This window comes from Caretta caretta, chromosome 1 (assembly GCF_965140235.1).
Source record: "Caretta caretta isolate rCarCar2 chromosome 1, rCarCar1.hap1, whole genome shotgun sequence".
Lineage (NCBI taxonomy): Eukaryota > Metazoa > Chordata > Testudines > Cheloniidae > Caretta > Caretta caretta.
In genome coordinates this window covers 148,542,705-148,566,777 of record NC_134206.1, presented here as the reverse complement: position 1 = coordinate 148,566,777, position 24,073 = coordinate 148,542,705, and the positions used below count along the sequence as shown (strand labels likewise).

At 41.5% G+C, this 24,073-nt stretch overlaps 1 protein-coding gene across 18 annotated transcripts in view; it reads left to right on the top strand.

Moving 5' to 3' along the window:
- DMD (dystrophin) overlaps window positions 1-12,760 on the top strand; it is a 2,122,534-nt gene extending 2,109,774 nt beyond the window's left edge. For 12 of the 18 annotated variants that reach the window (XM_075132091.1, XM_048863664.2, XM_048863629.2 and 9 more), the window contains one exon: window positions 10,295-12,760. In XM_075132091.1, the coding sequence (XP_074988192.1) occupies window positions 10,295-10,392 (98 nt within the window). In that variant the 3' untranslated portion in view covers window positions 10,393-12,760. Of the gene's footprint in view, window positions 1-4,084; window positions 4,117-10,294 lie in introns of all 18 variants that reach the window. The other 6 variants (XM_048863674.2, XM_048863638.2, XM_048863742.2 and 3 more) reach the window with 2 other exon arrangements.
- Window positions 12,761-24,073: the final 11,313 nt, after the last annotated feature.

Genomic DNA, 24,073 nt, shown 5'->3' with positions numbered 1-24,073 from the left:
GCTTGTAACCCCTCCCGGCTTGGTGTCATCTGCAGATTTTATAAGCATATCTCCATTCCATTATCCAAGTTATTAATGAAAATATTGAATAGTGATGGACACAGGACTGACCTTTGCAGAACCCCGCATGATATGCCTTTTCAGTCGGTGAACCATTGTTAACTATTCTTTCAGTACAGTCTTTCAACCAATTGTACACCCACATTATAAAGTTTTCATCTAGACCACATTTCCCTAGTGTGTTCATGAGAGTGTCATGTGGGACTGTGGTCAAAAGCCTTACTAAAACCAAGATATTTCACATCTGCTGTTTCCCCTGTATCCACTGAGCCAGTAACCTTGTCCAAGAAGGATATTAGGTTGGTTTGGCGTGATTTGTTCTTGACAAATCCATGCTGACAATTCCTTATAACCTTATTATTCTCCAGGTGCTTACAAATGGATTGTTTAATAATTTGTTCCACCTTCAGATTCGTTACCAATTCTTCCCTGTTGGTCATAATGAAGTCTAAAATAACTGTCCCTCTGGTTACTTCCTCCGCTTTCTGAAACAAAAAATTGTCCCCAGTACACTGAGAATTTATTGGAAATTTTGTGTTTTGCTACATTACATTTCTAACAGATGCCTGGGTAGTTAAAGTCTCCCATTATTATCAGGACTTGTGTTTTGGATATTTCTGTCTCATAGCTCAGGTCTCAATAAGTAGATCTTGGGAAAAATAGGTGATGTCCCTGTATAGCTTTTTATAACTTTTTCTTTCTTAATTTAACCTTTCAGCAGCTTTTAAACAGTACAGAAAGAACTCTGTGCTCCTTGAAGAGCCAAAGGTTGGTGCTAAAAACAGTTTAATATCTGCAGGGGGAATTTCTGCTGAGTACCTGATAATTGCTGTCCTTAAGGAATTTTCCTTTCCTTTTAATCTGAGGTTTCCCAACCATGTTCCCATTGCTGTGCTGCTCACAGCAAATTCACAGCTGCTGCAGCTGCCTCAGACAGCTGCTATGCTAACTCAAAACAGATGTCAAAGCCAGAGGTCTGACATTTAGAGGAAATGTACTATTAAATACCACCTCAGTGGTTTATTTAGTTGTGCTAGATAATGGGCCACAGAGGAAAATGTTTTTCACACCATACTTGTGCACAAATTACAGTCTTCAAGGAGTTTATTTACACTAGATAGAGATCTTGGCTTTACAAAGAAGCAGCAGCAATATGCAATTTTAAAAAATAAGGGCCAAGTTCAGTCCTCTGTTTAGCAGATGAAACTCCACTGAAGTCAGTAGAACTGCATCTACTTAAAACAAAATCTCATTGTGAGCCACAATGTATTTTTTGTAGCTAAGGTTTGCAAATACTGCTTATGAATGAACCATAGAAGAACATTCTCCTGAGCTCACTGAACTCAGTGGCAGAGTTTCTGTGGACTTCAATGGTGCACAGTCAGGGGCTTAGATGGTAAGGTGAAAAGAGTCATATAAGTACTTAGAAGAACATAAACCCAGTTGTAAATTACAATGATTTTTGGGGTCAAAATTCAGCATTATTAATTTGTCAAGATAGCATTTAATAAAAAAGCCTAGAATGGCTTACTTAGAAGAATTATGGTGAGCTCAGGGCAATAAATCAAAAATGGATTTATCATTTGCAAGTCTGCTTTTATTTTTTTATCCCACTTTTATGCACACACACACACACACACACACTTTCAGCAGTGCATTAGCTGTGCTTGAATACTGATAAGTTGTGCAGCTAAATCCCTACTTCCAGCACTGAAAATGTATCCTATAATTGTTTGTATTTGGTCCGCAAAGCACTTGCATCATTGTTCAAACTCTCCTTTCCACGTTTTACAGAATCAGTGGAAGAACTCCCTCAGCCACCATAAACAATGAATCTCACAGCTAACTCAGATCAGGAAAGGGGTGTTTCTGCCCACTCCAGCCAGCATCCAGAAAGATGCCAGGTGCTGAACCTTCCCCATGACACCTGTGGTTCAGTTAGCCCCAGGGAGCGAGATTCCTGAGGTCTTTCCAATACTCGAGTCCCTGATGGTGGCACAGTGCAGTACTGGCCGAGCCTCTCCCACTGTTTCTTCCATGGGACCTGAGGTTGCTTTCCACCTTTTGTATACATAATCAGGCCATGATGAAATTGCTTGAGAATATATTAATGAATTTCACATGAAGTGCAAAAAGGTGTTCTCTGGATATTAATACTGTTTGAAAACATTTTTCAAGGCAAGAATTTTACTTTATTTTATTTTGGAGGTGGGATGGGGAAAATGTCTTAAACTATGGTAAGCCAATAACTTGCCTTGTTGCACATAAAAATGTAAATCTGCACTATAAGACTATTAGTTACAAACTCAGCTTAACATAATTCTTAACAAAATTCTTTCTCCCTTTATTTTTGAAAACAAAGTGTGTACCCGTTAGTTCTTAGAATGACTGCTGAGAAGACAGACTAGAATTTGGCATGCTATTTGGGAGTGATCTGAGTTTTACTGTTTCTCAGAAAATGTCCAGAAGAATCCAAGCTTATGTCATTAAGGGTGCTGTTGTTTTATTTTACTTTTTGACTTTTTCCCTTTTATTCTTTAGGTGACACAATTAATATTTTAGGCTTCAGTCCTGCAAAGACCCCATTTATGTGCTTAATTTTACACCCTCGAGTAGTCCTATTGACTTCAGTGGGACTAAACACAGTCCATAAAGTTAAACACATACATTAGGCCTGGTCTACACTGGGGGGGAATCGATCTAGGTTACGCAACTTCAGCTACGTGAATAACGTAGCTGAAATTGACGTACTTAGATCTACTCACTGTGGTGTCTTCACTACGGTGAGTCGACTGCTGATGCTCCCCCGTCGACTCCGCCTGCACCTCTCGCCCTGGTGGAGTACCAGAGTCGACTGGAGAGAGCTCGGGGGTCGATTTATCACGTCTAGGACACGATAAATCGACCCCTGCTGGATCGATCGCTGCCCGCTGATCTGGCGGGTAGTATAGACATACCTTAAGTCTTCGCAAGTTTTAGATTGTAAGTGGTTTGGGGGCCCATACCTTCATGTATGATATTACATGGCACGACTGGGGCCCTGGTTGTGACTGATGCCTCTGGAATTTATTACAACAACAACATAGCAGTGATAATGTAAAGAGTTGAATAGTTCTTCATGTACATATTTTATTGACAGAAGTTGTGTGGTTGAGAAGGACAGGGTGCCACATATTGATGGAGAGCTTGAGTATCATTTAAGGGAAGTTTGTCCCTGCAAAAATATGTACCAAGGCCTGTGAACAAGATCTTTGATCTCCTGAGTAAAGGGCAGTCATGCAAGTTAAAGTCACACCTAATTTCTCTGATATTTCATTACATTCTAAAGTCTATAAGAAACCTGCTTGATTCTTGATCAGTTCTTAAACTCTTTTTCCTTCATCTCCATTTGAAAAAATTCACATTTCCTTCCCTTTCTTGCCACCCAGCCTCTTTATAAGCTTCCCAAAATGCACACCAATGTCTTGATGTTACACAAAATATTCATCCTTTAACATGTGTACAAGAATGCATTAGAGTGGCAATCGGATAGCTTTATACTTTAGGTGCAAAAGTAGGATATTCAGAGCAGAATAAACTCCATAATGTCTGAGTGCATTAATTATGAAGTCAGAGAGAGAAGATTTTAGCATGAATGTTGGCTAGTAGAAATACTTGAAATCAATATAATCATACTGCTCACTTAAAAAATAGATTTAGAACATCACTGCCTTCCTCTCCTCAGTGAAAGGTTTTATTTGGTTGATTTCAGTAGACTTCATAACTACTTCTATACTTGGCTATGTTAAAAGCAATAAGGAAGGATTTTTATATTTACTCTTGATTTGATCAACACTCAACTGCCAGTGGTGTTAAAAGCACTATAGTCCTTCACTTTATTTAAAAAAATTAGATTTATTATTATATTATGCCTGTATTAAATTCCCAAGTGGAGGCTGAAGAGTCTTTGTCAGTATAAACTACTATTGATTTATTTGTGGTTTTGTTTTTCTTTCCTTTCTGCTACCTTTGTCTGTTACTAAAGGAAGAAATGCCCCCGGAAAGCCAGTAAGAGAGGTTAGTGAGATTCAGGCACACTGTGACAAACAGAAGCCATGGCATCTTGCTCTCTGTGTCCGGCATTTGTGTGGCAGCTGTTTAGCTTATTTTGTTTTGTTTTGTTTTCCTGAGTGCATGCCAAAAGCCTGCTCTAATATACAATGCCTCTCAACTTTCAATGGGGAAAATGTTAGAACAGGAGTGTGCCTCAATTCCACGCCCCATAAAGGTGGAAACTCAGGGGATTACAGAAGATGAGACTATATTAAAATAAAGTCGTTATGTGACACACGTGGTCAGAAGTCATAATCTGTCATTGGCCTGTTCCTGTACATAAGAAGAATTGTTTTCTAGATATTTCTAGAATCAAGGTAAATAGGTTTTTCTTTTCGAATACTGAAGGTTGAGAGGTATGAAAAACGCACACTTTTTTTTTTTTAATTTGCAAATTCAGTTTTGCACAATAAGGAATGCTGCTAACATAGTTTTATTTTACTTCACCAACTTCACAGTGCTGCATTCAATTATATAAAGGTATTTGCTGTGTGCTTTAGAAATGATCGGTTTGATGAAAAAATGGCTTTCTGACGTTTAAGAATTCGTATTTCTCTGCCTATTACTTGAGTGAAAATGTTTTGTGCTGTGTTGTCATATTACCTTTTTCAGTATTTCTAGGGAACTTTTTTTATTGTTAAGCTATTCCTTCAAACATTATACCCGTAGGAGTGCAAAGTTGAAATGCCCAATGAAATGGTTATGAAAGAGCTTCTGAATGTTTTATATCTTAGTGGAATCACAGATAGCTGTGAAATGAACTTGCAGAAATTATGCCCAGAAAGTGCTTAGAATGAATGAATCAGGAATTAGAAAGGTGGCCAAACTCTGGGATGTTCTCTACCTGCAATGGGGAGAGCCTGATAGAGCCATACTCAGACTGTCTGCACTGGGGCTGGCGTGGGGGAGGGAGGTTAGCCACCAGTGTAGCTACACGACTGTGGCTGACCGTGCTACACTGGCACAAATGGTGACTTGCACTCGCACAGTCTTCCCTGGGGTGAGCTGCATGTGTACAGCCTTTTGCACTGGACAGCTATATTGGTGACTAAACACTTCACTGTAGATCGGCCTTTCCTCAAGGGAGATATCTGGTGCTTGCTTAGTAACTTGTTCATCATTGGAGTATCTGACACTTCATCAAGCAGATTGCACCTGTTTAAAAATTCTATGGAAATGATTTGGTATTCAATTCTGCTAATTAATGGCCCTTAAGAACTGATGATTAGGCTCCATGTGAGCAGAACAGGCCCTTGATGCTGATTTTCGTTGTCTTTGTTTATATTTCCATACATCATTAAAAAAGACAAAATGCAGCGCGTGTGTGTGTGTGAGAAATAGCCTTTTAAAAAAAACTGCCACTGCCCTGGCTTTAGAGAGTGTGCGATTCCTAAATACTGAAAATCCACTGGCCTAATCCAACAAACTACTGAGCACCTCCAAGGAAATGTTCAGCACCCTCAACTCTTGTTTCAACTCAGCGGGAGTTAAGGGTGCTCAGCCATTTGCAGGATTGAGAGCTAGCTTCTCTTACTCAGACCACATATACATGAAGTCTGTATACTAAAAAATATTTCTCTGTCTAGTTATAGTGTAGCTTAAGGTTTACATGTCAGTCAGTTTGTGTGAAGCCAGATTGCAATTAAAACACAAGTAGATTGTGTTCCTCTTACTCATGTTAAGTAGTGCCTTATTCTGTGAGTAGTCCCGTTGATTTAAAAAAGCTACTCAATCTGACTAAGGCTGTCAGAATCTGACCCACCAACAGGGAGGATTGTTCATGGGTTGTGGCATGGGGGGCGGGGCAGGGGGTGTTAGACATTTGCACTGCCGAAATACAGACACTATTGTGTTGGGTTTTTTTAATTTACTTTCTGGCCTGTCTTTAGAGTGTGAACACTGCACTTTTATTTCTGTAACAAGCTGCAGTGCAAGATTGATATTCAATTACTTTGTCCTCCCCTGGGGCCTTAATTCCAATACAGCCTCTAAAGCAGATACGGTACATATCATGCTGTATGTGACTAGAAATGATGCAGTTAGTGTCTACAGAAATATACTGTTGTCCTGCTTTCAAGGCAAATACACATGTATTATTGTTCACTCCATTTGTACAAGACTAGGTTAAATTAACACTTTCCATGTCTCTTTTTCCTCTGTAACATTTTGAAGCTCATTGTGATGTTTTTAAACAATGTTGTTTCATCCTTGCAGAGCCACTAGCACTGAGAAACTTTTTTGTCTTTAATGTGATGTTACCAAAAAAAAAAAAGAAAGTGGAATTAATGACGTCTTTGACAGCTCAGTTATATTAAAAATAATAATAATCCTGTGTGAGACCCTGGTTTAGACTGTTCTGTTTTCATTTATTAAATGGTTTTTGGGCCAGCATTTTTTCCCCCTTTTTTCCTGTATCTTAATAAGGAATATAGAAATGTTGTTTTCAGGTGCTTCCAGGAAACAAGAACACAACAGAAGTGTAACAACAACAGTCCTCCTGGTATAAGCATTATAGAAGATGACATACACACACACATGTAGTTCACATGTGGCCAGGAAAGCCATGCTTGTATTGTTCTCAAATCCCTATGGTCTTGAGAGAATAAACACCCCGCACACACACTTTGCCTTTCTCACCTGCATGGTTGAGGAAGGGCTACTTGGTTTGGAACTGGGCCTGCAGCCGACAAGTACAGCAAGGGCTACTCCCACCCTTCCCTCACGAACAAGGGGACACCAAGAGTGAGAGGATCTGGAAGAATGAGCTGTAGTGATGCAGAAAAAATATGCAGTAACTTACTCTCCCATCCCGAACAAGTGAGGGCAGGGGACAGTCTCTGCTTGCTGGGCAGTGACAGGCCCTCCTTTGCTCAGGGCAGATTGTACATTGCAGGCTACTCCTCTGTAAAGTGACTTTTTATTGTTCTTGTAGATGTTGCTAATCTCCACCCACAGAAATTACATCACTAATTCTAATGTACTTTCAAGGCTAATATACCATATGAGCAAGTGGGGGGTGGGGACCACAGGGATATCAAACACTGAAACTTAGCGTAATGGGGTGGCCTCAACAAAAAATGTCATGATCTACCATACTGGAGAACGTTTTTGTTGTTGCCATTTATATGGGATGACCTACATAACTTGCTCTTGGCTCCAAACACATGGGAGTAGTTGTGATAATCCCAAAAGTACAGCAGCAGCAATTTAAAGGCAGAATTATTGCACTATTGTTATACTATTTGGATATAATAATAGAATACAAGGTGGCGTCTGGATGCAAAAAGGTTTTATTGGTCCTCATTTTGGATGCTTGCATAACTCATTCATTATGCTAAGTTTTATGTTTGCTTATGTCACAGTTTAGAAAATATTTTCTTATTAATTTTTTTATTAATGTTATTGTTACTCATCCTCTGCCTGTAAAATCAGTTACCAGTGGCGTTAGTTACCAGAGTTCTGAATGACAGAAAAAATAGCATGAACACACATTAAACATTTCTAAAAAGGATCTAAAATAGCTTTCCATAAATCCAGGGAATAGGGATTTTAAGGTCGGGTATCTTGGTCTCCCAAGGCTAGAAATGAATGATGTTCTGTCACTGGAAAAACTGGAATCCCAGAATTGTTTCTAGCAGTAGCAGATCACAAGATAGCTGAGTGTGACTCTGGGATCACGGACAGTTTTAATATTGCCACTCATTGATGTTTGGCCATTATAATTTTCAGCCCCTGCTTTTTTCCTGAGTCCATGGTTTGGGAGCAATAGATGTGGGTGAAGAAATAATTTTGTGGTAGGTGTTTTAAAGACTAAAGTAGAGGCTGTTTGAAAGTAGCTTGCAGGACTGAAGTGTTCAGTGGACTGTTTCAGATTATGCAGGTCAATCCAAATGTATGCCAATAAAACCTTTCTACCATGCCATACATACGCATATAAATGTGTCAAAAGGCGGAGCACATAGTGACAGCTACCGTTCTTTTTATGTAAGCACCTTCATTTCAAAAGGTGTGTTTTACTCATTTTTTACTTACTCAGACTTTCACTTTTTAGGCTGCGTTTCTGCTGAAAGCTGCCTCTTAATACCAATTATCAATTATGTGAGCCAGCTAATCCCACTTTTTGTTGGCTCTAAAGTTTGTATTTTGCCATCCGCAGCATAGAGCAGCATCCTTTGGTCTTTTTCACGAGAGAGAGAGAGACTGAACACGGAAAGGAGGGTGAATTGTTCATTTTATCCTGACTCTTTACATCTTGCGGGATTGCTCACTACTTCATTCTCTCTCATGCTTTATCTAATTTCCGTTAAAATCACCAATGAGAATACAGTTAACATTCTCTTCCTAACTGCCATTGTGAACATCCCAAAGCCTCAGCATTGGTAGAATCTGCTCAGGAGTCCCAGGATGGCAATGTAGCTGAGGTATCGTAGGTTAGGATAGAGGCGCATTGCTGGAATTGTGTGGGGAAGTTTACATAAATACTTGGCTGTGTTATGATTGGTTCAAGCAAGTGATATTAGCCCCTCACTTTTATGAGCATGGAACTCATTCCTTTACCCAATAAATTAATTTAAAATTTAGATGATTTAATTTAAAGTTTCTGTCCCACAAGTTTTAATTAATTCAGCTTTATCATCTTGGTACCACAGAAATGTCAACCGTGCATGATTATTTATATACTGTAATATTTAGGCACAACAGTTTAAGGAAAGAGTCTGATCTTAACTCCTAGTATCCTTGTCTTTGTGAGTTTGATTTATTCCACTTGTGTGGGGAAGTGCAAAATGTATCCCCTGTGTCAGGAGAGGCAGCTGCATCAGTGGGGAAATTCACCCACGAGGGTAGGAAGCTTTGTTGATGGGACCAGGATGATGTGAGGTGTTGAGTGTCCTGGTCCTATCCTATCCTCGACTGACTCCTCGCACTTTGTGGACTGTGCCAAGCAACTCTGGGTGCTCCTGTGTTCCACAGGCTGTTGTAACTCTCTTCTCTGAACAGACGTTCTGCCACCAAAGTTCTCGGTGACTCAGACTCTTCATGCTATTTCAGCATATCTTTGTATGATTTTAATATAGAGTAGTAATTAGTTATTGGTTAAGAAAAAGTTAAAATGCCATGAAAGTAGCTCTAGTAATGACATAAACCATCTGAGATGTATAACCAAAAGTGATAATATTTCAGGATCTCACATTGATACCAGTGACTAGAGCTGAGCAAATAAACCACAGTAAATAATTTATCTGATAAATGTAGCCTCTTTTAGTGGAGTATACTAGATGGTAGTTTCCTTGAATACATTTATTCAAAAGGATTCAGGGAATGTTGTTGTGAATTGTTCTTAATTCTTTAGTTGGATCAAAAACAGTTTTAGACTAGGGCCTGATTCACATTGCTTTGAAAGGTATGTCTACACTGCAATTAAACACCCGTGGCTGGCCCATGCCAGCTGGCTCGGGCTAAGGGGCTGTTTCATTGCAATGTAGACTTCTGGGCTCAAGCTAGAGCCTCAGTTCTAGGATCCTGAAAGGTGGGAGTGTCCCAGAGCTCAGGCTGCAGCCCAAGCCGAGTCAGCTGGCACAGGCCAGCCACGTGGTTTTATTAGCAGACATACCCTAACTGATTTTGGATTATTCTCTAGTCAAGCTGTGTAAGTTATGATTGGTTCGGTTGTTTTTTATTCACTGATCGGATGAGTGATCAAGCACTTCCAGCACTCATTTAACACGTGCAAATCTAAAATGCGGTTTATGTGGATACTTATGCATGTGACTTTGAAATGTGCTTTCCATGAATATTCATGTCAATGCAACTCGAGCACTTGTACGTGTTTGGAAAGCGAGCACATGGAGCATTGCCAAAGCGCATTACAGTATAAATTCAAACCAGTATTGGTTGTGACGTTTTCTGCAAGATTCACCGAGCTCTTCTAACAATGAATGTCACGCTATCACAAATGGCTTTTTATGTGTGTTGTAGGATGGGGATTTTTAGGTACAATATTCCATGTTGTACTCCACATGGAATTGTGCAGAAATATACATGGAGAGTGATGTGTGTCTACTTCACTTATACATAATGTTCATAACAATTCACTGTTCTGTCCCTGTTATTAATGTCCTTTTCTTTGCCTTTTGTTTTTCAGGCCACAATGTAGGGAGCCTTTTCCACATGGCAGATGACTTGGGCAGAGCAATGGAAACCTTAGTTACAGTGATGACTGATGACAAGGCATTAGAGTAGCAAGATGTGTTTTACAACTTCAGGCGTCCCGCATGGTTTTTATAAAATTCATACAACAAAGAGGATTAGACTGTAAGAGTTTACAAGAAAACAAATCTATATTTTTGTGAAGAGTAGTGGTACTATACTGTAGATTTCAGTAGTTTCCTAAGTCTGTTATTGTTTTGTTAACAATGGCAGGTTTTACACGTCTATGCAATTGTACAAAAATTATAAGAAAACTACATGTAAAATCTTGATAGTTAAATAACTTGCCATTTCTTTATATGGAACGCATTTCGGGTTGTTTAGAAACATTTATAACAGTTATAAAGAAAGATTGTAAACTAAAGTGTGCTTTATAAAAAAATAATTGTTTATAGAAACCCCCTTTAAAAAAAAAAACAAAAACAAAAAAATGGAGGCAGTGCATTTATTTAGTATCATTTCAGCTCTGTGACCATACCAGAGATGTATTCATGTTCTGTGTTCTTTTCCCTGCTTATCAAAGCAAGTATTTTCTGCAACAACACCAAAACAACTGACTTACCTTTCATGTTGTTTTTTGTCTGACGAAGGTTGGCTTAAAAAGAATCATCTTAACTTCCAGCTGAGGTAGTTTTTCCACCTCTTTCCAGATAAAATTAAGGATTATATGAATCATCCAGCTAGTCTGCAATAATGAAATGAAAGAGCACATTACATGACAATGCTCTCTTCAGAGCTTGCAAAAATAAATTGTAAATCCTATACTCCGGCCGTTTCTTCTGCCGACTAAAATCCTGAATGTTGTTAGTAAAGAAACATAGGAATTGCCTTACCGGATTAAACCTTTGGACCTTATTGTCCGGTATCCTGCCTCTGGCAGCAGCCAGCACATGATGCTTCAGCAGAAGTTTGATATGCTTCCTCCCCCCCACCATAATGCCACCTTTCTGAGATGCTGAAGGTGGGGTGTGGAGGGAAGGAGATTCCTTACTGACCCCTGTTGCTGATCCCTTTCTGCCTAAAAGCACGAAGTGATTGTTCATATATCATCATAGATTGCATAGCTACCAATGTTATTAATTATCATAAAGTTACCCAATCCTCTGGGGGGGGGGAACACATCCACAATATCTGTCTCAACCCCTTGTGGCAGCACGTTCCAAGGAGTTACCGTGTTGAAAGCTTTGGGGGGCAGTGTAAAAGAATTACGACTGTTCCTGTATGATAAGCGGTTGAAGGTGCCACATTATTCCATGAAGTGTTCATCAGCAAAACAAGGTTCTCCTCTCCCCTCCCCCCCCCCCCCCCCAGTATTTAGTTCCTCCCCATTTTTTTCTGCAAGTAATACCGCACAATTCACAATGACTTGGGAGAGAGAGAACAGAGAATAGATTAAACGGTTCAACAGCAACTCCATAGGGTAGGTTGGGGTGTGAGGGGCTGTTAACAAAAGCTTTACCATTTCATTTTCTTTTATCAGCTTTTAATTTCCTTTTAAAACACCTAGAAATACACCATCTGACTTACTCACATTACTTTGCAAGGGTTAAAATCTGTTACCTCCTCTTGTATGAAGTGTAATTAAAAGTTGGGAGAGATTTTATTTTATTTTGAATGCTAGTTAACATTGAACATGGCTAGTCATGCTATTTCTACCTCACTTTGGTTTTGTGGTGTTCCTGACAATTACGTACAGATGTTACATTGTCACCACTTGTCCATTGTGTGAACCGGTTTCATCATTTAATACTAATACATTAAAAAAAAAAAAAAGAAAAAGAAACCCAGATCACTTTCATGATAAAGAGCTCTTTAAATGCTTTATTTACAGTGGGTACCCTGTTTACTTCTGATTGCATTTCTTCAGGAAAGTTCAGATCAAGATATAAGGGAATGGATTTGTTTTTCTTTCTTTCTTTTGTGCTTGTAAGTTAAACCTCTTTAAAAAATCAGAGGCAAATGGCTTGCACAATTGTTTTCATCAGGGTTTTATTTTGGTTGGTTTTTACTTTCTAGACATTAGTTTTGGAGTGAGTCTGTTAAAAATATTTAAAAAGTTGAGAGCTTTATTGCTGCTTTTTAAGCATAATTTGGGAATTCTTTTATGTTCCTTATAACCACAAAGTATTAAACTGTAAAACATAACCATTGTAACTGACTACATAAATATCATATGGCATGTTATTTCATTGTTACTCAGTACTGGTTTACTACTTGGGTATCATAAAATATTGTGTTTTAACACCAACACTCTAACATTTACTAATTTTTTTTATAAACTTCAGTTTTACTGCATTTTTCACAACATATCAAATTTCACCAAATATATGCCTTACTATTGTATTATATACTGCTTTACTGTGTATCTCAATAAAGCACGCAATTATGTTATTAATCCTAATGGAAGTCCAGCATTTATTTAGTGACTTTCTTTTCCAGTAATCTGCTCTTTATGGAGCTCGACTGAGTGGCATGCCATCTGGTCTGTTCCTTAATAGTCCATATGCCCCTCAACAAAGTACTCATGGGGCTGGATGCCACGGGCAGCACCCCTAGAAATCCCACATGATTTGGGAGAAGGGGCTGGGAACCTCAGCTGTCTAACAGAGGGGTTGTTTCGTAATATGTGGGGCTAAGCTAAGGCGTAAAGTGCATACCAGCACTACCCATTCAGAATAGGCCACTATACCTTGAATGGAAACAAAATTCAATTAAATCCATGAATACTTTTGTTGTGTGAAGCAGCTTTAAAATCCACATTGCTGGAATTATTTCTAATCCTTCCTCCCCCCCACACACACACACTCGTCTCTTTGGCTTTGTACTTTCCCACTCCAAGTCTCTACCTACTTTCTTCAGCGTTTGTCTACAGGCATTGCCACATTCTGATACAGTGGGTTAGAAATATCTATTGACACTCCAGGGAGACATTGGGCTGGTATTGTTTTTCCCTTATTATTGCTTGCTCTTGTTAGTATGTTTCACCCACGCACAGCCCTCCAGGGGCTGCCAATGCCTTGCTTCAGCCTGAAGAGTGAGACCACATCTAAAAATCAAATTCTAGGCATTTATGTCGCAATTCAAAGGTTGTCTACCACATTGTGAAGCTCTATGAATCGTATATAATTATAGTGATTACGTAAGAATTCCCAGTTATCACTGAGGTTTGACAGGTTCTCGTCTCAAGATCAGACCCAGTATTATTAAAATTACTGTTTAGTTGGGAACCCTGACGTGCACATTTGCAACACTCACACTTTAGGAACACGTCTGTATTTGTAATAGTTTATTAATACATTTAGCTAAATTACAAACATTCTAATGGCACAAGATACCTAGAGATACTACAGAATGTAGAGCTGAATATCGTTCTACTCACACCAGCCCTTGCAGAACAATCTGAAATGTTAGCCAGTTTCTTCCTCCTTATCACCAGTGGCCATCACCGTGGCACCTCCCAAGGGCTACATTTCTCTCTCCTCCAGCCCACAGGCTGGGATACAACTTTTATAATGCCTTACAATGTCTAATGCATATTCAGTTGGGGTTTTGCCATTTGTATTTCCTCACCCTACTAATGTTGGAGTGCCTGTCTCCCACAGATTCGTATATTAATGATGTCAATTTATTGCCATGGCACTTTTGTGGGTGGCCAGACATCTGCAGATGTTTCTGAAATATCCAAAAGCTGCTGGTTTCAGAGGAACAGCCGTGTTAGTCTGTATTCGCAAAAAGAAAAGGAGTACTTGTGGCACCTTAGAGACTAACCAATTTATTTGAGCATGAGCTTTCGTGAGCTACAGCTCACTTCATCAGATCAAAAGCTGCTGGTAACTCATGTTCCGGAGGTGCTCTGGCCAAATGTCCCCTCTTAAACACTATTCCCGGTCGGGACCTTGTATTATTGCTAAATAAAATAAACACTAATGCTAGCTCTATGGGCTACTGTTGCTGCCACATTTGTTGCCAATGGACCACCAAATCATGCATGTGGTTGATAAAAATGTGGTTCAGGGACCATTATGAAAATGCTTGCTCTGTAAGATATGGTCTGAGCATTTGGTAAGATGTTTAAAGAACAACTCCAGCTAAGCTGGCATTTTTAAACAAAAAAGATCCTCAACACTCCTGGCCCTTTAAAAATGTTTCCTTCCATTGCTGTCAGACAGCTATACTTAACAATAGGTGCTTTTCAAGCTGTATTTATGAGCAAATATATTGTAAGCTTTCTTCTTTATAATCTGCTGCCTCTTGCCCCACTCCTGGGTGCTCAGCTATGGTGAATTGCAAAGAAAAGACCATGACATTGCTGAATGGTGGAGGCTGATTATATCACCATCAGGTGGTTGGCCCCTTTCCCTGAAGTAGGCCCTGTGCCTTTGTGCCAATACAGTTGGTCCCAGCTTGACCAATTAAGAGGGTGGGGCAGCACCTGGGGCTATAAAGGATGAGAGAGAGTCAGGGAAGTGGGTGGTTCTTGGGGAAGGCAGGAGAATGGGGGTGTGTGTGCTGGATGAGCAGCAGTGAGAACCCCAGCCAAGGGGCCGCGAGAGAGCTAAAGGCAGGGGGTCTGCAGAGGGGTTTAATCTCTCCAACCCGGCAAAGGTTAATGGAACAGGGGGAGTGAGGGGTGCTCCCTGGTGAGGATGGACTCTTCCAGCAGAGAGACTGTAGGGGGTTCCTGCTAGGCAGAACAGGGCTGTACTCCAACTGGAAGGGCAGAGACAGCCTGGCAGATGGACAGGAGAGGAGCGAAGAAGAGATGCTGTATAGTATATGCTCCATTGATGGAGTTGAGATAGTGGTCTTTTCAGGCCCATAAACAAGGGCTGGAGGGGAGGTGATAAATGGACTATGTTTGGGGATTTTTGATATGGACTACTATGTCATTGTAATAAACTAGGCCCCCAGGGGGGGGAGGGAGATTGTATTAAGGCTTGGAGTCCTTAGGGTCACGAAAAGGGAAGGGGGATGTTAATCCCAGCATTAGAGCACCAAGCTGCAAGGGAGCTTTTGGGAATAAAGAGGACATGCGCACAGTGATTAAGAAAAAACATGTCTATGACTACTGTGATAGTACTTAGGACCCTCCCCTACTTCACTCATTTGGGCTAAACAAACACTCCCTACCAAACGAGTTACTTTGAAGCCCCCCACCCAGTGTAAGCAAGATCACAATGTGCCTCTAGGTAGTAAGATTCATCTGAATGTCTCAGTCCACTGGCTTCACTGCCTCACAGTGGCCAAAAAGGGACCTGCTTAATCCTGCTGAGTTCAATAAAAAGGAAGCTAGCTTCCTCTTTGGGCCAAGGGAGGGTGTTGGTCGCATTGGAGGTGCCACTGTTGGTTTTACCAACTTAGGCTTTGATGCTGTAATGTTCTTTGCCTCCATAAGGTGCATTGCCTAATTTAAGCATGTGAGTCATCCTATTGCACTACCTTGCTGAAGTGGAGCCTTAAAGAAAGGTAGACGAGACATGTCACTATTGACTAACATGATATACCTTCTCCTGAGGACTGCTCACCACTTTTGTCAGAATTTGGTCCAAACAGTCAGAAGAATTCAAATGCAAACCGTGGTAAGAGAACCCATTTTTGAAATGTGCTGTCAATCACTTTTCACATGCACCAAAAGCAAACCGTGCATAATGTGGTTGGCACCACTTATATGAACACCTGCTATAAGAGTAATGTTTATAGTAATAGGTTTAAAGACTTTGCCAGAAGTTTTCAGTGAATTTTTTTTTCTGGTTGTAAGAACTGAGTCCCAATCTTCTCCCTCCAAAAAAATCCATAGTCCCTTTACCCTTTAAAGAACATCCATTCTGCCCCCGCCCTGTTTTATAGGTTTTACAATCAGTTTATCCCAATCTGTTGAGAAGTGGCCTACTAGATGCACCATGGGTTTCCTCAGTTTTCAATGCAGTATTTGCATTGAGTATCATGTTCCTTACTGGATACAGGAACAGAGTGCTCTTGGTAATGATGCTCTACTGTACTAACTACTGGGGCAATTTAACAACAACCTTCCAAACTGCCATCCACTAATCTAGCTGAACTGAGATAGCTCCCGCTCCACCAGTGACTTTTCCAGTCTGCTTCTAGGGAACCAGGCAATAAAATGCAAGCTTGCTCTTAGGACCTTACAGACCAGCTCTAGTCATAAATGCAATAGAAAAATTCATTTTTCTAAAGGTATGTCTCATAACTTTAAACAGCAGCTTCAGTGACTCTTTGTAGATATAATGAAGGCAGAGTAAACTGCTTCAGATTGGCAAATGCAGCTAAACATTATATTAAACTAGATAATGACGCACGAAACCATGTATAATGCAAAATAGTTTAGCTGTATAGAAGCCTGTAGAGAAACTTGTTTCAGATCCAGGCAATAATTATTTGACTTTGTACTGGTATAATTATTACAGCATGTTTTAAAAGCTGGTCTTGCTTACTAATTTTCTAAATAGTACATGCTGATGTATTATCTGTATTAAGACTGAAAACTTGTCTAGCCATGCAGTTGATGAAAAATATGCTTCCTGTAAATGCCTTAGAATTGCATAGACAAAAAATGAACAGCACATTAGAAGAAATCTAGCATTCTTTCTAAGTTGTCTATATGAGGAATTTCAAACTCTTTCACAGAGTTGGTGGCATCTTACTAGAAAGATTGCCTCATGGATCCACCTCCTCGTCCACTCATGATTGACCAGTATCCCTGTGATGACTTCAGCAATTGTAAACTTGAACAAGTGATATTAGAAGAGTATTTAATGTATTTTCAGCTGCTTTGAATACAATTTAGCAGCTGGAAACAAGAGGAGGAGCAGACACCATGTGAACAGCCAGTTCTCAGCAGATACCTGTAAGTGCTCCATGGCCCACAACTTGGGCACATGTGCTCAAGAAGGAGGATTAAAGAGACAAAGAAATCAGTAACCTATGTCATTTGTCCTAACAGATAAAAATTAAAATTAAACTCACTATGAAAAAGCCAGGCTGTTACTGAAAATTTACAACAGATAGTTATCGGGCATTCCAGACTGTTCTCCTCTGTTGGTCTTATCACCCCCTCCAGGCAGAAGCAAACAAATAGAGCAAAAAGGTATCGCCCAACAATGGGTGAAATCCTGGCGTGACTGAAGTTGATGGGCATTTTATGACTGACTTCAGTGGAGCCAGGATTTCACCCACTGTATCTAATCATCAGCTGTTCCCAATCCCCAATTTTTGTCTCCTTATATTTTGAAGTACTGTAACTACTCAGCCCTGTGTTTAACCCCTCTCTCTTCTTCATTCTAGCACTCTGAAAAAGGAAAGGAGAGAGAAGAATGTAAGCACATGGGTGAGAAGATGAAGGAGGAAGGAAAGAAACTGCCAAAGAAGAAAGAAAAGAAACACCCCACTGGTGAGCATCCAGCTTTGGTGCAGTATCTGAGGTAGACACTTTGCTTGAGGTCTCTTATTGCCCTAACTCCTTAGCCCTGACCCTAATTGGCTGGTCCCTTCCAGATACAGGCTGGCTTCTTCAGGTGATCTTCTCCTGAATACAAGTCCTTCCTCTCTATCTCTATCCTGGGAAGCAGTGACTCTGAAAAAGATTTGGGGGTCATGGTGAATAAGCAGCTGAACCTGAGCTCCCAGTATGATGCTCTGTATCAAGTTACCTGCCCTCTTCTCTATTTACCACTCCCCCCCCTTCCTTTTGCCACAAGTGATTGTTGGAGGATGAAGTTCCCTCATCCTCTCTTTGTACTCCTTCCAGACATGTGCGCCTGGATAGAGAAAAGCCTTCTCATTGCGCCAACAGTGCTATGTAAATAGCCTCTATGAGGCCTGCCAACTCCATATCATCCTGTGCCCGGGTCTTTTTTGCTTGGCAGGAATATGGGGCCCTCATCTCCCAGGATCCTTGGCTTCAGGAGACAGTAGCATGAGCGTATCCTATCAATTTCCTCAAGGGCCCAAACCCCAGTTCCTTTCAGGGACTTGCCTTCCTCTCTCTCATCTTTCCAGAGGCAAACATTGTTTTAGGAAATATGTCCAATTGCATTCCGGGGAGGATGGGAGAAGGGCTGATCTCCCTAATCCCAACTGTGGAGCAGACCACGGGATATTTTTCTTCCTACTTCCTGGTCTCCAAGAGGCATGAATGGTTCGGGTCCACCCTGCATCTCCACCTTTTAAAGTGCTGCATTTGGAGATTCCATTTCTGCATGATGACCCATTCACTCCATTCTCCCTTTTCTATATCTGGGCAGCCTCCAGGATATGTGGTTCCACATCTCTGTCCAGCAGGAGTGGCAATGGGTCACAGTCTTCCAGTTCATTGCCTGCCCTTTAGCATTTCCTAGGGCCCTTTGCTTTTTATGGAGATCTCTTTAGTCCTGATGAAAGAAAAGGAGTACTTGTGGCACCTTAGAGACTAACCAATTTATTTGAGCATGAGCTTTCGTGAGCTACAGCTCACTTCATCGGATGCATACTGTGGAAACTGCAGAAGACATTATATACACACAGAGACCATGAAACAATACCTCCTCCCACCCCACTGTCCTGCTGGTAATAGCTTATCTAAAGTGATCATCAAGTTGAGCCATTTCCAGCACAAATCCAGGTTTTCTCACCCTCCGCCCGCCCCCCCCCCCCCACACACACACACAAACTCACTCTCCTGCTGGTAATAGCCCATCCAAAGTGACCACTCTCTTTACAATGTGTATGATAATCAAGGTGGGCCATTTCCTGCACAAATCCACGTTCTCTCACCCCCTCACCCCCCTCCAAAAACCACACACACAAACTCACTAAATTAGTCCTGATGGTTCATCTTCAACAAATATATTTCTATCCCTATTGAGACACTCCTTTGATTTGAGCTTCGACACTAGAAAAGCTATGCAGGAAACAGAGATATAGTCCCGTCTTGCCTGACTCAACATGGTTTCATCATAAAAGTAAGGAAGGAGCATCTTAGATAAATCCCTGTAGAAGGCTGTCATTTCCCAGGACTGTCAAGTCTCTCTGCAGGTTTTGCTGGATGTCACTCTGCCCATCTCCCTTATCCCAGGATATGCTAAGCACTTTTTCAAACTGTGTGGAGACACTGCCCTGGATTTCATGTTAAGAAACTAGTTAGTATTTTATTACCCAGGTCCAGCTTTTTCCTCACCAAAACAACGTTCCATTCTTTGGATGCTAAATGTGCTATTGCTTATTTTCAGCCTCAGTCATTCTGCAAATCCAGGCACCCACTTGGCTGTTCTGTAGTTCCAGTAAAGGTCAGAGGGCTTCAAAACCTTCCCTCTCCTCTTGGATCAGGAACTGGAAAAGCTGACCAAGCTGCAACTTAGCAAGTTTATTTTTCTTAACATAACAGGACATTCTGGAAAGAGGCCTGGCCAGGAAAGGCTTTCAGCATGCTTAAGTCACTTGGTCATTTTTGAAAATCCCATCTGTTGTCAACCTTAGAAATGCATAGAGCAGTGACCTTGTCATCTCCTCATACCTGCATTATTCACTATTGAGTGGACCTGGTTTCCTCAGCTGATGTGGCCTTGGGCTAGAATGCTCTCCAGAAAGTGTCTTAATTCCTTTAGGTGTGTGAATAAAGGCTTGTCTACGCTGGCAATTTCCAGCCCTGCAACTGTCTGGCTCCGGGGTGTGAAAAAACACCCCCCCGAGCGCAGCAAGTTTCAGCGCTGTAACGCGCCGGTGCAGACAGAGCCTCGTGGAGGTGGGTTTTTTAGCACGCTGGGACCACACAAGGCACGTTAAAGCTGCCAGGGCAGTGTTTTAGCATTGCCAGCGTAGACTAGCCTCTAGTCCGGACTCGTTCAGGATGAGAGAAAAAGAGGACATGGGATGTCTGAGAAGGACGAATTCTCCCTCACTCTCCTTCGACGGTCCTTTAACTAAGGGCTAGTCTACACTGGAAACGCTGCAGCGCTTTAACGTGCCTTGTGTGGCCGCAGCGCAGAGCTGGGAGAGAGAGTAGGTGCAAAGTGCGTGTAAAGTGATACCGTTTTGAAACCAGTTTGTGCTCCCTTTGTCTGGTACGAATGACCAGACAGGATACAAGGCAGGGGAGAGTCAGGGCCACAAAGTTCACAACGGCTCATCTCTATCAAAAATACTCCAATAAACACAAGTTCACTCCAGAGGAACAAATTTCACATGGGACATAGCTGAGGTTTGGATAACTGCAGACAAATGCTCATCCCCATCCTGCTCCTTTATGTACCTCTTAGGAGGTTCAAAGGGAGCAGACACTGCCTATAACTTCCTTGCTAGGGTCAACCTACCATGCAGGACTGGCATAGCTGGCTCCTACACTTCCTTCCCCACAGCCTCCAACCACTGAGTGAGTCAGGGATGGGGAGTGGTCATGGCCACAGTTCAATGCCTTCCAGCAATCCCCTGCTGAAATATGGTCACTTGAGGGCTAGAGCCCACCTGTGCAGTGCAGACCAAGGGCTGCTTTAACATATGCCCAGCACAGAGGAATCTCTGAGCAGAGAATCAGGGAGCTCCCTGACAACCTCCTCTCTGCTGCACCTACCAGAAGCTGGGCACAGCAGGAAACCTGGCTCTAGCGGTTCAAGTAAACTGGATTCTGTGTTAGCTACAAATGCAGAAGAAATCAGTTTTCCAGCAGAATAGGCAGACTACTCTTCCTAGCTCTTCCAAAGCCTCCCTGTATAACTGGAAAACAATCTAAAGACGTTGGGCCAATTCCTCAGCCTGTGTAAATCAACATCTCCAGGTTAATTTGATTAGGCAATTTATGACTAATGGTGGTTTTACTTTTATTCAGAAAATGCTTTCCTCCTCTTTCATGTGTTCCTCAAACACAGCAGCTGATAACCCACAAGCTCAACTGACTGACCTTCTCCATTCTGCCTCCAGCTTTATTTTGTTGAATACCTTTCGCACCAACTGTATCCTGTCTTACCGAGTTAAATAATACAGCCAGAGAGCTAAGAAACAATAGCAGAGGGGGAGAGAAATTAAGAGGGTGAGGTGCTGGAGAAAAGATTATGCTTTCAGACACGAGCAGAAAAGAGGCAGAGTTGATGAGGTGGAGAAAGAGGAAGCATTGCAACCGCCTAAACATGTCAGTTTTCTTCTTTTATGGATATTCCTGCTATTGTACATCCAGCTCCAGAGTTTGGAGAGGCCCGCTCACACAGAAACCCCCTCAGCTGCTCTGCAGATTGCTGTGTTGAGTACATTCTTCTCCCAGCACCCACAGGCACTTGCTTGCAATCTTTTCCCAAATAACGTTGAGCTTTTTAATCTGTGTGCTTAGATGGCCCCAACATCAGAGCACCTCACAAACAAAAATGAATTTACCCTCACAAGAGCCCTGGGAGGTGGGAGAAGTATTATTGAGTGTCATTTTAAGACGAGGAACTGAGATTGTGTGAGCTTGGGGAAATGACCTAAGCAGAGCCAGGGATGGATCCATGATATCCTGAGTGCCAGTCTAGTGCCTTAACCAAAAGCCCATCCTTCCTCATACCGTAACAAAATACCATCCCTGTTAGGTTCACACCACTGAGTACCAAAACCGAGTGTATGTACACAAGTGTGTGTGTGTGTGAGAGAGAGAGAGAGATGCCTTTTCAGACTTTGCCAGTGTTCAAATCAGTTAAATGACTTAGATACAGTACTTTAAGAATTTTTTTCTTTTGTGGGGGAAGAGGTAAGGAAGGACAGTGTTCTAGGCCACAAACCTAAGTCTACTCCCATTGCCATCAAACAGACCAAGATCAGGCCTCATCTGATTTGTGTGCTCCAGTAAGTGGGCTGTTCTGTCAACCTGCACTACTGTGGACAGCATTAAAAAATTTACCTCAACAGAGAGACTCAACTCTCAGTTGACTAAATCCAACAACTAGAGGTAAATCAGTTTAAATAGGTAGAAAAAGCAGCTGTTACACTGCATCCCCCACTCTTCATTTGCATAAGCCCAAACGTGCGTGTTTAAGAACAACTTTCCCAGATACCTCCGCCTCCACTCCCAAACCCTCCTTTGCCAAGTCATTTCACTTCAAAGCAAGCATGTAGATACATATCGCAGGTGCCATGCTGTGAGCAAGAAGAGCAGTTTACACTAAATAAAAACAGGACTATAACAACTGTGCATGTGGTCCCTGTAAGCTGATAAACAACGCTGTTTGGGAAAGTGATAACGACACCATATATTTAACAGCATGGAGCTGCATAAAATGTGGTAAAAATGATCGATAGCCTGTGTTTAAAAGGGGAGTGATTTGAAGAAATCCTGTAGGTATATAGTGAAGTCTAGTCATTACACATGTATTCTGAGTCACTGTTTCTGCATATTAGGAATTCTTTTATAATAAGCCTGAAATCCTTACTGCTTGCAGACCTCATGCTTGCTTTTGTCAGTCACCTTGGTTACCGAGAGGTGTAGGGAACTTCAAGACTTATCTTTATCTTACTCTTAACATATATGTATAATTTAGTTAATCGACTGTTCCATGACACCAAGCATATTTTTACCATCTGAAGCCCAAGCAAATGCTCCCCAGATGCTGAACGTTAAAATCCATTGCCGATGGGAATTGCCCTTCCCCCAGTGAAAAATAAATACTGCCCCTTGTGGATACCAAATGAGAAAATGGTGAATACCGTGTTTCCCAACATGAGCATCTCTAGACGAGAATAGTACCAGCAGTAATATCCTATCTCCAGTAACATCTACCCAAAGGTCCATGAAAAATACACCTGGTGCTAAGGCTGTGACTCGGGTATCAGTAACTCAGCCAGCCTAACTACCTGGTTCTCTGAGTGACCAAATTCCTCCACACCTGCTCTGTTCATCACTAGTGCTTGCAGGTGTACATTCCAAGTGCCACACAGCAAAATACAACTTTGTATCTATAGCAGCAGTTCTCAACAAGGGGTCCGGGGCCCCCTAGGGGGCCATGAGAAGATTTTAGGGCATCTGCCAAGCAGGTCCAGCATTAGACTCATGGGGGCCCAGGGCAGAAAGTGAAAGTTCCACCGTGTAGGGCTGAAGCCCGGAGCCCTGCGCCCTGCCATCTGGGGCTGAAGCCCAAACCTGAGCAAGGTAGCTTGGGAGGGGTTGGGCACCGTGGCAATTGCCCTACTTGCTACCCCCTAACACCAGCCCTGGTTTTTATATGAAGAAAACCAGTTACTGGGACACAGGTGGGCCGTGGAGTTTTTATAGCATGTTGGAAGGGAGTGGGTGCTGAGAAAGAAAAAGATGAGAACCCTTGATGTATAGCATCTTTCATACAAACAGCATCTCCAGAGATCTGAGAGCTGATAGTGTGGCAAAATCAAAATAAGATTCATGAAAAGGAAGGAGCACAATTAAGCAGTATGAGCATGTGAGGAAAGAAAGGTGTTTTCAGCATTTGAAAATGGGCGGACAGATGAAGGGGAGAAATACAGGAAGGCTGGTTCCAGATACAGGAGGTGCCGGGAAGAAGGCTCACACCCTAAGAGCGGCAAGATACCGGGAAGGCAGAATGGAGTGACTAGTGCTGGACAACGAGAAAGCAGTGGGGAAGGGAAAAAGGCATTGTTTATGGAAATGTAAAGCTGGGAGACATAGAAAGAGGTTAATAGGCATATTTTTACACTAAACATGTGATAAGCATAGTGTAAAGTAGACTCTTTTCAAGAATAGTATTGGTATGTCCCACCAGAAGAT